The sequence below is a fragment of the Numenius arquata genome, chromosome 24 (assembly GCF_964106895.1).
Source record: "Numenius arquata chromosome 24, bNumArq3.hap1.1, whole genome shotgun sequence".
In the NCBI taxonomy this organism is placed as follows: Eukaryota; Metazoa; Chordata; class Aves; order Charadriiformes; family Scolopacidae; genus Numenius; species Numenius arquata.
This window is the reverse complement of record NC_133599.1, coordinates 5,985,187-6,000,884: the sequence shown is the minus strand read 5'-3', so window position 1 is coordinate 6,000,884 and position 15,698 is coordinate 5,985,187. Positions and strand designations below refer to the sequence as shown.

General features: G+C 45.0%; 1 protein-coding gene across 4 annotated transcripts in view; it reads right to left on the bottom strand.

Moving 5' to 3' along the window:
- CEPT1 (choline/ethanolamine phosphotransferase 1) overlaps window positions 1–15,698 on the bottom strand; it is a 34,581-nt gene continuing 18,883 nt past the window's right edge. For 2 of the 4 annotated variants that reach the window (XM_074163508.1, XM_074163505.1), the window contains exons 5-9: window positions 10,327–10,411; window positions 5,214–5,345; window positions 4,196–4,354; window positions 2,231–2,356; window positions 614–818 (exon numbers count right to left, since the gene is read on the bottom strand). In XM_074163508.1, coding sequence (XP_074019609.1) covers window positions 699–818; window positions 2,231–2,356; window positions 4,196–4,354; window positions 5,214–5,345; window positions 10,327–10,411 — 622 coding nt within the window. In that variant the 3' untranslated portion in view covers window positions 614–698. Of the gene's footprint in view, window positions 819–2,230; window positions 2,357–4,195; window positions 4,355–5,213; window positions 5,346–10,326; window positions 10,412–15,698 lie in introns of all 4 variants that reach the window. The other 2 variants (XM_074163507.1, XM_074163506.1) reach the window with 1 other exon arrangement.

Sequence of the window (15,698 nt, the reverse complement as noted above, 5' to 3'; positions counted from 1 at the left end):
AGATAATGTTTATTTAAAAAAATAAAATTAATTGACAAAGATACCACACTATTTTGCATGCCGGTCGTCCCTTCTGCTTGCAGAACCCTGTTCAACGCATCAGTCTTTAGCAAGAAACCGCTTTCTCAGCAACGCATAAAGCAAAAGAACCACATCAGTCTGGGCTCAAACCTCGCCAGCTGCTGCAGCTACACAAGCTAGTGCGATATCTCCGTTTTTACCAGCTCAGGTCTTTAGTAAATAAATTTCAAGTGGACACTAAACAAGTATTTCACTAAGAGATGATGAAATATTAAAATTAAAAGCAAGTCGTATTGCAGCTGTAATTATACTACATTAGAAACTTCAGTTGTTGGGGATCCATTCACCATATATAGATTATTTTGTAATCAAGGGAATTACAAAGACAGAGCGTTACTCCCTGCATGCTTTCCCGGGCTTCGAACCACCAGAGTTGACTACACGGAGAGCTGACTAGGGTGGACTTGGAACTCACTCTCTCAGGCAGGAGACTAGTTAAGGAGTGTTACCGATAACAAAGAATAAAAGTTATACAACATTGATTATTATAAATTACTTTGTTCTTATCTGTTTTTTTCTTTTTTTTTTTTTTGCCTTAGTCTCCTACATTTCTTCACATCCGTTCATGTAGAAAACCAACTCTTCCTCATTTCTCCTTAGGGCGACTCCCCCTTTAACTAATGGTGATTAGAATGTGCGGCGGAGGACTTGATTCGGAACACGTGGATGTGGAGGTGGGCAGCGATCTGATTGCACACACTCACGCAGTATCGGAGCAAATCAAAGAGAGAAAAGATCTGCCAAGGGAAAAAAAAAAATAGTAATAAAAAAAAAGAGACATACATTTAAGTCTATGTTCACAGAGTATAACCCAAGACTCTAACACCACCTGTGTTCTTTAGAATATTAGCATCCTCTCTTCAAGAATTACATCTCAAGCTCCGTAGGAATAATGACTCGGAAGAAAGGCAATTTCTGAACATGTTGGACTTCCTTCCAGCTTTGTAAGAAAACAGACTCTTAATTCTAGAGTCACTGAGGGGAAAGCAGTTACAGGAGCTGTACAGACACTGTGAAATGCCCCATTAACTCTGAACGGTGATAACCACACAAAAAATACCAATTTTATTAAAAGGTTAACACTGCTGTTTGGTAGATAACACCTGAGTGCTTGATGAGCACATATGAGCTTCACTTAAGATATTTTTTCCCTAACAAGTGCTGCTAGTAATGACAGATGAACGTGCTTTCAAGAGCTCAAGGCACGGCCATACTCCACTTGCACTGTGCGTAACATATTCCCTCGCTAACAAGGCGTCAACACAAACCTTCAAAATGTTCAAAGCTTAGAGCAGAACATTTGCTACATTGCTTTAAAACTGTTTAAACTCTGCACCGAGCAAACCATGTGTATCTATTTCATAGAATCATGGAACGGTTTGGGTTGAAAGGGACCTTAAAGCCCACCCAGTGCCACCCCCTGCCCTGGGCAGGGACACCTCCCACCACACCAGGTTGCTCCAAGCCCCCTCCAACCTGGCCTTGAACCCCTCCAGGGATGGGGCAGCCACAGCTTCTCGGGGCAACCTGGGCCAGGCTCTCACCACCCTCACAGCAAACAAGTTCTTCCCCACATCTCAGCTCAATCTCCCCTCTTTCAGTGTCAAACCCTTCCCCCTCCTTCTATGGCTCCCCTCCCTGATCCTGAGTCCCTCCCCAGCTTTCCTGGAGCCCCTTTAGGGACTGGAAGGGGCTCCAAGGTCTCTCCGGAGCCTTCTCTTCTCCAGGCTGAACCCCCCCAACTCTCTCAGCCTGTCCTCACAGCAGAGGGGCTCCAGCCCTCCCAGCATCTCCGTGGCCTCCTCTGGCCCTGCTCCAACAGCTCCATGTCCTTCTGATGTTGGTGGCCCCAGAGCTGGAGGCAGCACTAGTGGGGGGGGGCCTCCCCAGATCAGAGGGGCAGAATCCCCCCCCCCTCACCCTGCTGGCCACGCTGCTGGGGATGCAGCCCAGGGTGTGGGGGGGCTTTCTGGACTGCCAGCGCACAAAATGTTTGCATGCACTCTATTTAAAATCATCTCTGTAAAGCCGGTTCCCAGTCCCACCACACTCCAGGTGAGACAGCTGGGCTCAACTTGCAGGAAGAGCGGTTGTGGGAGAGCACCCAAACGCTCACGGTGATTGTGACAGGCAAAGAGCCCATACGTACCAGGGCAATCCAGAGTACAACGTACTCATCAATAAAGCTGTTAAAATACTGGTCCAGGAACAATAGTGCTGGGCCTATGAACGCTGTGTCGTGCAGGTGCATTTCACTTTTGGTCATGTGTGCAACCTACGTTAAAAAAAAAAAAAAAAAAGGAAGTTTAAGAAATAAACATACTTCAGCCAAGGTAGAGTGATTTCAGAATACACAAAGCCAAAACGGTCACAGTTCAAGCCATGTTATTGTAAAATATATCAAGTATTTAAACTTCGGCCATGAAAGTCTAGAGCTATACGAGATGCAAGGTTTGCAGAGAAGTATCTTTTATTAATCATAGAATCATAGAATCATCCAGGTTGGAAGAGACCCTTGGGATCATCGAGTCCAACCATCTACCCTACTCTACAAAGTTCTCCCCTACACCATATCCCCCAACACCACATCTAAACGGCTCTTAAACACATCCAGGGATGGTGACTCAACCCCCTCCCTGGGCAGCCTGTTCCAGTGCCCGACCACTCTTTCTGTGAAAAATTCTTTCCTAATGTTCAGTCTAAACCTACCCTGTTGGAGCTTGAAGCCATTCCCTCTCGTTCTGTCATTAGTTACCTGTGCGAAGAGACCAGCACCAACCTCTCTACAGTGTCCTTTCAAGTAGTTGTAGAGAGTGATGAGGTCTCCCCTCAGCCTCCTCTTCCTCAAACTAAACAGTCCCAGCTCCTTCAACCGCTCTTCATAGGATTTGTTTTCCAGGCCCTTCACCAGCTTCGTTGCCCTCCTCTGCACCCGCTCCAGCACCTCCATATCTCTCTTGTATTGAGGTGCCCAAAACTGGACACAGTTTTACTCCAGGTGTGGCCTCACCAGTGCTGAGTACAGGGGGACAGTCACCTCCCTACTTCTGCTGGTCACACTATTTCTAATACAAGCCAGGATGCCATTGGCTTTCTTGGCCACCTGGGCACACTGCCGGCTCATATTCAGCTACAGTAAAATCACCTAACATATTTGCCAGCCCACAAAACTTTTTCCTCCTGCCAGAAACAAAACAGTAAAATGGAAGCAGACCAGTAAAATTTAAGGTTTAGCTGAGCCTGGAAACAACAACTCACAGCTGCTACATCTCCAAAAACCAGAGCCCCTTGGTGTTCCTCTCACCCCCCTCATTGGCTCCCATCCCACTTCACCACCTCCCTCAGGTGACAATTTGGTGATTGCGTCTTTTCTGTCCAAGTGTGAGCTTCCCTCCCTCCCCCGGCACACAGAGGCTGTCCCATACCACATCCCTGCCTTTCCTGCCTCCGAACCTGGGCAAGAAATAAACTCTTGGGCTTGGGAAGAAATAAACTCTTCTTCCATCACGAGTTACGTCTGACACTGATCCAGTTCAGGTGGCAACGCACCACACGCCTGCGGAACCAAGGCGGTGTGGGGCAAGGGCTCTTTAATCCCTCATTCACTCTGTCTAAGGGGGGCTCCTCTCCCAACAGCACTGATATCTGTCCCCAAGTACAAACCTGTTCATAATTTTTTACCACTATTTCTCTCCAATTGTTTAAGTTAAACCCTGAGTGATTGTTCCAAACCTCAGCAGCTCTGTCACCTGCTCTCCTTTCCCAAACTTTCCTCCCCTCTGCATCTGGAGGGGGGTTCAGCCACCTCTGTTCCAGCCCAGCTCACCACACGTGTGCAAACACACTGCAAAAGTGTTAATAAACAGCTGGGAAAGGGGAAGAAACAGAACTGGGGCAACTGTAAGCTGCGCTGGCACTGGCTGTGGTTTACTTGAGGTTACACTCCCCTTTCACACAGCAGAAAGGCTCCCCTGCACCTCCCAGCCACTGAGAATAAGGCACGAGCATCACTTTGGTACACAAACAGATGTCCATGGAATAACCAGAAAACTTTAACATCTACAAAAAACTGTTACTACAGTAACAAGAAACTCAAAGGTTCTGGGACACTTACCACTAGTTTATTTGTTATCTTAGCAGATACGAAACCAAAAGTAAGTATATATAAGCAGGGATGCCTCTCAAAGAGCTGCACGGCAGATTTCTTGTAGATCATGGCAGCCAACGCAATCACTGACCCAATATGAAGAAAAGGTGAAAGGACACTCGTTCCCTACAGGGAGATAAGGTTAAAGCGTCAGGTCAATAAAACGTGCACATTGCAAAGAAACTTCAAGAAGCCGAACACTCACGTGGTACGAAACGTGTGGTTTCTAACTAACATCACATCAAAAACACGTCTTTCTGAACACAGGTACTAACAGGAACAGAGTGTGGTGAAATATGAGTGAGCATCAGCTGAGAACGTGGTGGGACCTTTCTTGTGCGGGGGGAGAAACTAAGGTTTCAGGCAGCAAGAAGTGCACAGTCCTGATGTTTCTCCCAGGCAGTCCCAAGTGACAGAGGACAATACTTCTATCGGTTTTTCTCTGCCAGCTACAAAGCAACTAAACCAGCCTTCTAGGTAGCAAATGATTATTAGGCCAGTAGAGAATTGCTTTTTGGAAAACTCCTGGGGCTCCAGAATCAATCATCTCCACTGAAACAGAAAGTCCTTGTGCAGTCAGCCCCACCTGTACTTTTTCACTGGTGACATGAATTGTACAGATCTCTTAGAAGGATCAAAACCATAACCAAAGGTCTTGATGAACTTCCTTCTGAATGGATTTTTGCACCGGACTCTTCTACGCGCTCTTTGGCAGGGTGTGTTATTTGTACAACCTGTTTTATAGGATTAATTCAAAAGCAAACGTCAAAGCAGCACGTGCACTTTCAGTCACTCAAAAACTGTAAAACTCAACTCCTAAAGCTACTGTTCTCACACGGACAATATCAACTTGTTTTCCTCAAGCCAGCAAGGAACTGAAAGGAAAACATTTCACGTGTAGGAGGTATTATGTGAAATAAAACCCAAAGGCCTGGCTGAAAAGCCACAGAGCGCTGAAGAGTAACCAGCAGAACGAAGTACTTACTGCTATAGTGGATCCATTTTTGCCAACTCCCCCCGTGAAGATTACACCAAAGTAGTTTGTACAGGAGAATATGGTTCCTGCCACAGTGCAGAGAGCCGGGAATATTTTCACCTGAATATTCAGTATTGGGATCTTAATGGAGGAGAGAGACAAGAAGTTAAAATATGCACAGGCAAAGAAAAATTGGGCTTAATATTTCTGGTGCACTCAAACACTCCACTCTCCAACACCACGTTTGCTTTTCTTTCTCTGCTATGCAGAGATTTACATTTCTACAAGGCACAGAGAAATATGTATTTTTTCAATAATCCTTCCATCAAGCTTCCTATAAAGTCAGGCTTATCTTCAGTCACCTGAAAAGAGCCATCAAAAGCAGAGAAGCGGACAGAAACCAAGAACTGGCTAATTAGATCACCCAGCTATCAGTGGAAAAGAAATCTTTTCCGAAGCTGGCCATGAGACCCACGGTTGCAGCCCAAGATCAAACAGGGCAAAGCGAGCGCCACTGGAGATGATTAAACAAAGCCCCCGAAGAAACTGGGCACCACCTTACAGGCAAGAGAAGGGAAGCAACCAGAGATCAGACAAGTCATCTTGGGGTCAGCGAGCCCAGGAGAGCGAGCCATGGGCTGCTAAAGAGATGAAAAACGAGCAGGGGCAGCTTTGGAAGAAAGACAGTGGTTACTTCACTTGGTAGCAGCGGTGTGTTTCAGGCAGAACAGGAGAAACTAGAACTGAAGAAAAAAAGAGCTCAAAATAAGCCACAGGAAATGTGTTATGGTAGCAAGTGTTTAGAGAGAACTACCCAAAACAACTACTGAAAGTCTTCACGGGCTCTTAAAGCAGGAACTCATGAAGCCCTAACACTCGACTGAATAAACACACTCGGCTCCCCAACAGCAAGGAGTGCAACCACACACAGAGCCCTAAATGAGGTCAAGTTGTTTCTATTTTTCTTCAATTACACTCTCAGCATAGCTTTCAGCAGGTAAAGATCATTAGTTTTCTATCGCATTCAATAACTTAATCTCTCGATCTTTTCAGGGCACAATTAAGAGGCAGCTTGAACTCTTCAAGCCTGGCTCTTGGGCAGCCTGAGGAGCACCCAGGTCTCCTCTCCACATCGCTGCCAGCCGAGTTTCATGACACTCCTACACATCCCTCCCTTGCTCAGGCTGGGCCGTAAAGTCAAAAAACATTTTCTGAAAGATAGTGGAGAAAGAATAATGTCAAGCAACCAAAAGGCACCCATTGAAAGGCTGAGAGAGCTGGGACTCTTTGGCCTGGAGAAGAGAAGGCTGAGGGGAGACCTTATTAATGCTTACAAGTATCTAAAGGGTGGGTTGAAGGAGGAGGGAGCCGGACTCTTCTCAGTGGTTCCCAGTGACAGGATGAGGGGCAACGGGCACAAGCTGGAACATGGGAAGTTCCATTCAAATATGAGGAGAAACTTCTTTCCAGTGAGGGTGCCAGAGCCCTGGAACAGGCTGCCCAGGGAGGGTGTGGAGTCCCCTTCTCTGGAGATCTTCAAGACCCATCTTGATGCAGTCCTGAGTGATGTGCTTTGGCAACCCTACTAAAGCAGGGGAGTTGGACTAGATGATCTCTAGAGGTCCCTTCCAACTCTGACAATTCCATGATTGCCACAGACTGGAGTGCTGACATCAGTCAGTGACGCTACTGGGACTTGTGTCCTTATCCAGGACTTGTGAAGGTCTCTCTGTGGCCTTACAAAGGAAGGTACCTGTGCTGCCCTCTGCTTCAGAAACCGTATTTTGATATTTAAAGAATGAGGTGAATTCGCTCTTCTACAGGAAGAGGAAAACAACGGTGAACTTCAAACAGGAGTCAAAAGACATTCAGCCTGATGTTCCCCGAGGAGAAGGGGAGTTTGCTGGAAAACACACCCCAGGAGCTCCCAACTGCTCCTAAAACACCTGAGAAGGATGGAAAGGCATAAGGATGAGACCACGCTGTTGTAACATCCAGCTTAGCTAGTTGTGCTTCAACAGCACTCTCCTTTTTGCTTCCATTGAGAGCTGCATCAGCGGTATTAGACTGCACTTACCTCGCAGAAATTGTTAACGGGAAACAAAGCTACGTACAGAAATTTGCCAGAGGAAAGTCAAAGGAGAGGCGTAAAAAGGCAGCACCAAGGCAGCACCTGCTAAATTGCTTTGCATACAGAATGGAGGCAGCGAGGCCAAGAGCTGGAAGCGGCAAAGACAAGCAAATAGCACGGAGGGGGGAAAAAAAAAATAAAAAAAAAATATCTGAGTAGCAGAAGAGAGGGAGGTGCACTCAGCAATCCTCCTGCAAAATGGCATTGCGGGCCCGGACTTTTTAAATAAGAGGACACTCCAAGACAAGCCACAAGAATTCCTCGTCTGCTATTCCATCTATCACTACGGTCCCTGCAATTATTCCGGCCCTGCCGGTAATTGCCCGGGTTTCACCCCAAGTCAGACCCATGTGAACTTCCCAAGGCTGTCAGTAATGCAGAGAAGTAGCACAGGCCAAATCTTTGCGGGTAAATTACGTTCTGTTAAACCCTTTGAAAAGAAAGGCTACACTGCACAGAAAGCTTCCAAATACAGGTACGTCCTGGTAAAAGGAGCATTCCAAATTTGGGCTGGGGAAAAAAAACCATGCATGTTAATAACAACAAGTGGCAGCAGGCACAGAATGGATTAACGAGTTTTTGCCAGAGTCTGGATTAAAGCAAGGCCAGAATAACTTGCCAGAAAATTAATGTCAGGCCTCCAGACCAGACTCAGCATGAAGTGGGATTTAAAAAATAAATATATTAGGAAGCAGTCAGGAAAAGAGCAGAGCTAAGGGCTGAGGGAAGCATCAGGGAAGAGTGTAGAAGAGGCCACACATCCGTCGGTGGCCAGAGGTGCTCCCGCCGTGCCGGAGCCCAGCCATACGGACACACGCTTTGGCCACATCTGCAGGAGGAACAACAACCCACAACGGGCCAAAACCCAGCCTGCTTTATATTCATGAAGTGTTTATGCTTTTAAAGGTTACGGCGTGGAATAAAACTCAAGCAATTGCAGCTCTTTTCTCAATTCAAACAGGAAAAAAGAAACCCACCTCTATATAATGAATGCATCAAACAAGCTGTGCCTCAGCTCGCTCACTTGACTCACATTTTCCCAGTGTGGATGGCATTCAGCCGTACTCACCATCCACCCGAAATTACCGCGCTCCAGGAGCCTCCCAGAAGAGCGTTTTAACACGCCTTAAAGAGAATCTACACTGAGAGAGAGGAGGAAGCCAGCACAGGTACACACCGTTTCCCAGGGGGAAAAAAAAGAAAGCTAATGAAAGCAACAATTGACAAAATACACAATTCTGCATTTTACCTATTCAGATTGTTTTGCTTTTCGCACGTTAGCATAAGAAAGTGGAATGTTTGAGTGTACAACCACATTTTATTCCATTATTCCCCCCTCCCAGACAGAAAAAAACCCCACAAAAATACCAAACCACCAATTTTGCTGCCACATCAAATGTTAACGGACTGGGAAGTTGTGCGATATATTTTGCTGTGCAAGTAGGAAATAACATTTACCTCCAAGCAAACACAAATATCTCGCAAGTTGAATGAAAAGGGAAAATTCCTAATTGTCATGGGAAAGCTGATGGAGTTTGTCCTCCGGAGAAACGCCTCCATCAGCCCAACACCAGACTTCAGAATAGGTTAATCTTTCGGGAGCTGACTTGGCCAAATGCTGCTGCAACACACAACTTCTACAGGATTTCAACATTTTTGCTGAAAAGGGGTTATTTAATAGGTTAAAAGGGTTATTCGAGTTATTTAATACCACACGAGAACAATTTCTAAGCTCACACAAGCACGACCTCGCACTGAATTGTGCCAGAGGTTGCTGTGGCAGCATTTTCTCCTCCTTTTTTCAACGAAGAGAAAAAGGAAACTGAGAACACGAATTGGGAAATCCCTGTTTGTACGGCAGAAATGCAGCTGCACGGGGCTGGCGGCCACACTAATCTCCCTGGAACTCTTTGGCACTTGTAGCCTCATTATTTTATTTTTTTTTTTTTTTTTTTTAAGAATTAGTTCTATCCCCACTCGTTCTCTTCAGGTGGTATTTACTTTGCAGTTTACATCATTAAATGGGGGGGGGGGACTGGGTTTTTAAAAGCCTGAAAGCGGATGTAGCAAAATTGGGGTAGCCAAGGTTAGCTCCTTTCTCTAGATAATCTCGACAGCGTTAGAGAGTTCATTTCTCCAGTGAGATGAAGCAGATTAGAAGTTCATTGACTTGTTTCAGTAATTTTTGACCATCTCTTGGTTTTATTGCAAATCAAGATTTCTTTATCCACCTTAAGAACTGCATCTGTTGAGTACAAAACAAGATCGATAACTCAGGAAGGAAAACCTTCCAAGGAAATCAATGCTTTAGATGTTGTTTCTAGAAATTTATTATTATTTATGTAGGCATGCATATGTTTTCCTCTGGATAAAGGCATTTTGCCAGCCCAATGTGGCTTCAGTAATGCAAATATAAAGTCAATTTATGGCAGCCCACAGGAGGCAGCTGAGCCTATGTAACATCTGCAGGATCTATACACAGCCAGCCCATGGCTTGCTTAATTAGGATGATCTTAATTTTTAAGAAAAGTGACAATATTTTCCCTATACAGATAAGGGTTGTCAGCCACATTCAGGGCAAATGATCTCCTGCTGGTTACCAACTGCTCTCCAAAAAGTTCCCCCAAATCCTCAATCCAATCTAGCACTCCTCCGCCGCTGCTCTACCTCGCTGCATGAATTCATTCAAGTTTGGGCCAGTTCCCTCAAAGGAAGCTGGACTTCTCGGAAGGTACATTTAACTTTGTGCAACGTTTTGATAGCTTTCTACCTGCAAACACAAGATACAAAATAATAGCTTGTTTTAATAACTCTGGCAAAACCAGAACGCACACTTATTGCCGTGTGACCTGTATACAACAACATATATTTCCATTTATGAGGAAAAGCGCGAGGAAAACCTTCACCTCACAAATTAAACTGTGCAGGGAGTTCTTCCAGGTGTCTACGAGATGATTAAAAAGGATAAAATAAGAACATGAACAAAATTACCAGAGATTGCCAAAAAGGTGGTCCTCCAATCACTGCCAGTAAATGCATGATTATTATGAAGATTTGTACTTCAGTCACATCAATTCTGATTAGGTACAAAAAGCCAAAAAAAGCAAAATTATTCAAAGCAATTTCAAGTCAGTTATTCGCAAGCTCAGCAGCTCTCCTCTATCATGCACAGTAGCAAAACTCCAAAATATTGAGGAAAACAAAAGCAGCTAAATTTATAAATAATTTAGAAAGCAAAAAATATATTTTAATTTTACTGTTAAAACTCAGAGCCATGCTGGGCTACACTTTCGGTTTTATTTCACAGTGCAATAAAAATCCATTTTGTCAAAAGGAACAGTTGGAACTCTTCTTTTTTAACTGACCTCTGCCGGTTGCAGAAATAAATATTCAGTTTTAACCTTTCCCACCAAAAAAAAAAAAAAAAGAATTTATTTCAGATGATAAAATTCAGGAAAGATTTTTAACCCCTATTATATTCCCTACCCAATTTTTTTAATAGGAGTATTCTCTCTGAATAGCAGCAAACTTTAAAAAGAACCATGAATCCCTGAAAGGTTGAGGCAAATGCAAAGGGCAGAGTCAGCTGCATCGCCAGAGATTGCGCAATCCAGTCTCCACACGCAGCAAAAGAAACCACTTCTGGCTCGAGCGCAGCCACCGTGTTCTGCAGAAGGGCAAGAAGGAAAGGCTTAAAGAAAAGACTGAGTTTAAGACTTGGTTTCAAAGAGCACGCAAAAGTTTCGAAGCTAGCACGAGGGAAAAACAGCTCTACAAACCCATGCCAGATACAGAAGTCAAGGAAAATATAGGTGAAATAAAAAGAGGATGGACTTGCTGGTGGATGATATGAACTTATGTAATAATATCAGAAGTACTGCATCAAAAAGCAATAATACTATCAAAAGTACTATATCTAAAATAATCCTTCCAGTCAATTTGTGATATTTATGGCCTATTCCTTATCTCTAATAATACAGTTCTATCTAAGACTCAAAAACGTTTCTTGCAAATCTTGCTTTGCTGCTACAAAACCACTGTTGATGTTATCAACTGCATCGGCATCAGGGAGTAACGGGTCGGGGTGGTTTTTGCCCGTGTGCCTTAAGCGAGCTATAAGATCACATAATTAAGTTTAGTAACAGATCAATGTGCTACCTCAAGTTTTCTCTACAGCCTCTGCACGGGTTTTGGATGGATTGTCTCATGTGGGAATCTCCAGTCTGCCCAAAAATATGACTTTGTTTCAGCAGGAGACCAATATGCTCAAGGGATAATTATGAGGCTGCACCTAATTCCCAGGTAGAACATCCCCCAAAGCATAAGAAAGCCGAAGGGGGACGGTACGCGGCATTCAATGCAATCTCTTCTCTTCCTCTGAATTATCTAAATCCATATGACCTCTTCCAGCCGGCTGTAAAAGCCCTGCATCGTCTACCTCCCACTGCGCAACTTCATCCTTTCGATGGCCAAAAGACTTTCTGGACAACTCCTTCAGAGCAGGACACACACCTATGGATCAAACAGCAGAACGGGCACGTGGTGGCCCTGTGGGCAGCCAGCAACCAGGACACGAGGCACCCATCCCCTGACTGTCACCACTGCTTCCTCCCAGAGCCCTAAATAAATAAGCCATGAAGCAGCAGAGAGGAACATAAAGGATAAAAAAGACGGGAGAGCAGCAACACCCGGGAACGAGCCAGACTCTTGGCATTTAATGGGAAAGTTTAGTCCCAGTTGTCAGAGGAAATCTAGAGAAGATTCCAATAACGAGACCATTTCCTTTAGGTATCTCTGCTTTGTAAATATTCTTTTCACCACAGCAAGCATGGAGAGACGAGATACAGGAAATAACCTCAGGGGTGCTCCTGTATTCTGATTTGTTCAATAACAACCCTGTCAGGCAATCACGACCAGCCTGAGGAAAAAAAAAAAATGAATTTCCACAAAGAGGAAAGAATGTTCTAAAAAAAAAAATAAAATCCATATTTTCAGTCCTCATGGAAACAAATTAAGCCATTGAGCTGCCTCGCAAGAAGTAAAAATACTCAGCCATGCGAGAAAAGATATATACAAAACATCTGATTAAATGCAAATTGCTTCCCCTTGGCTTCCAGAGTCCGCAGGGAAATGTGTTTTCAGCGTGTCCGACCGAGGAAGGGCTGAAGCAGCTCCATGAACACCCACAGGTTAAACAGGAATGGGTTTTAGCCTATTCCACTGCTTCTGTCAATGACCTCGAAGAATACAAAGCAACTGAGAAGGCTCACAGAAACAGTGACTAATGTAGGTAATAATTAATAACTATAATAACTATCACCTACTAAATAACTAGTGTAGGTAACTCTAGTTTATAGCTTTCCTTGGACAGTAAAACAGGTTTCTTTCGGCAGCGGTAATCTTCATGCAAAATCAAGTAAGGCCATATACTTCAGAACAAGTTTTAGATCATAGAAGAGAAGTTATTCTGAAAGAGAAACTCTCACACAGACCTGGGAGCCCAACTAAACCCACGGAGAAAGAGCCTGGGTTCAAGCTGGGGAGCGGCATTATCTTCTCTCCACAGCCACAGTACAACCTTTGCTCCATGGCCTCTCCTTCTGCCCTCTCCAAGGCAAATAAAAATGGCATCAGGCAGCTGGGAAGGGTCCAGCAATGAACTGCAAGTCTATTTGGTTAAAAACTCCTCCCTGACTTACTATAAGCATCTCGTATTGCAGAACAAATATGAGTCTTAACTTCAATGCTACATAAAGAGAAGATTTTTTTTTAAACACCAAAGGTCTCCTTAAGACAGAAGACAAAGACATGAAACCAAAGGAGGGGAAACTAAGACCAAATGAAGGGAAACTAAACACTTAAACAATCACCTAAATAAAGTATAAGTTCTTAATGCCAAGGATGAAAAAGGACTGGGAACATCCTATGCTCATCAAAACTACCATTAGATGACTTTGACAGGCTCGACACCAGTAGAGCACGTGCCTGATGCTGGAATTATCCGGCCAATTCTTTTTTTGCAGGATGTCAAACAGCCACTACTCAGAAATCAAAGAACACAGGGATCAGACAGGCAGCTCCTGAAGTGAGATCACAAAAGGGAACAACATCTGGAAACAGAAGGTGGGTGAAAGGGAGAAGAGACACACTGTTCCTCCGGTCATTTAACTTGACTTAAAAGCGACTGTGCAACTATGGCAAAAACTGGACTAAATCCCTGCTGCTGCTAAAAGGAGCCGTCATCCTGAATTCTCTACAGACCAGCCACTTTCTCCCCAAAAATCACCTGCTCAGTTCTACCTTCTCCCCTATGCCAGCCCTACAGTCGCGTGCCATCAACTGGATCCCAAAACTGGCTTAGCTAGAATGACACAACCAAAAGTTGGAGCACTGGGACCAGTTCTGGGTCCCCCAGTTCCAGAAGGAGAGGGAGCTGCTGGAGAGAGTCCAGCGGAGGCTACGAAGATGCTCAGGGGCTGGAGCATCTCTGTGCTGAGGAAAGGCTGAGGGACCTGGGGCTGTTCAGCTGGAGAAGAGCAGCCTGAGAGGGGATCTCATCGATGCTGAGCAATAGCTAAAGGGCGGGGGGCAAGAGGATGGGGCCAGACTCTTCCCAGTGGTGCCCGGGGACAGGACAAGGGGCAATGGGCACAAACTGCGACACGGGAAATTCCATCTGAACATGAGGAGAAACTTCTTTCCTGTGAGGGTGGCAGAGCCCTGGAAGAGGCTGCCCAGGGAGGTGGTGGAATCTCCTTCTCTGGAGACATTCAAACCTGCCTGGATGCATTCCTGTGCGACCTGCTCTGGGTGGACCTGCTTTGGCAGGAGGTTGGACTGGATGGTCTCTAGAGGTCCCTTCCAACCCCTACAATTCTGTGATTCTGTGAAAAAGATGACAAAGAAAGGTTTCTATCTCAATTTCTAGGGTATCAGCTTTCCTCATCCACGTTGTGTGGCCTCCTGACTGATGCCAGCCCGCGGGAGGGCAGTGGAGGGGCTGCAGTCCCTCCTCCAGCAGCTGAACGAACCCCCACGGGGTCAAAGCCACTGGGCAGCTACAGACTTGGACAACAAGGGAGTAAGAGGAGGAATAAATAGGAACAAGTCAAGGTTTCCAAATGTGACTGCTACCAATGTTCACAAAAGTCCTAAACAGCCCTTAAAATGTAATACGGTAAGAAAAAAAAAGTGAAATAATGCAATTAGAAAAGAAAGTCACAATGGCTTTGGCAAGAAAGACACTGAGCAAAGGTGACACATGGCACTACCTGGAAAGGGGTACCAAAGGGCAGTCTAGAGGACATTCATTCCTGCACTTTAATAATTAACTTGTATTTATGTATTGCCTCAAGATACAATGTGCTCACAATAAAAAGAACCATAAACTGCCTCATCACCACATTGTTTTTAAACTCTGGTAGAAGCAGAGGGGGGTACCCAATAAATTACAAGACCATAGAGGGGCTGCTGGGGTTGGATCCAGCCTGACCAAAGCCTTTCTGCACTCCCCACACTGCCCTTTTGAGGAAAAATATCTATAGCTTGTTTTAGTGGCCAGGGCCATTATTTGCAAAGCAGGGTGATAACATTCCTGCTTAAGTATTACATAAATAGTACTATTATTTTTTTTCCACATGAAGTTCCATCGCACACTGGAGAGCCTCTTCCTACGATAAGACCTGTAGAAAACGCAAACTCAAGCAGTGGATCATTTATCAACTAATAATAGAAAAGTATTTTTAGCATCAATGGGAAAAGATAGGCACCGTGAGGTTAAAAAAAAAAAAAACTCACAGCATTGGGAAATGAGAAGGGGAAAGGCCTTTGGTGCTGCAGAGCCCCCCGTTTAATCACCGCACACAACCAGCAGCTGGGGCCACAAGCAGAGCTGCAGGAAAGCAGAAAACTTTTCAAAGCAAGAGGGAACGAGCCAGTTCAAAGTCTGATTCTATTTTCTCCTTGGCTTTGTATTTATTTACTCCTCTAAACGGCACAGTGGGCATCCTAAGAAAAAAAAAAAAAAACACACAAATGGGAAGAGCAGCACGAATTCTGCAGCCCCAGTGAGGGGGTTTCTTACAGCCTCGGAAGCAGGATATTTTCAGCAATCGCTCGGAGCCACACTTCCCCTGACCCAACAGGTTTTTTGCCTGATGTTTCCTGACAGCTTGAGTCATGTCAGCATCGCCCAAACGGTTTATGTTGTGAGGATGACGCAGAGATGCAGCGCGCAGTATGTGGCGGCTCCCTAAGACCTATGAAATGAAGAAAATGAAACAAACCGTTTCCCCAAGGACACGGCCACGCTACGATGGATGGACTAGAGTTATTCTAACAGCTCCTCAAGAAGGCACACGGCA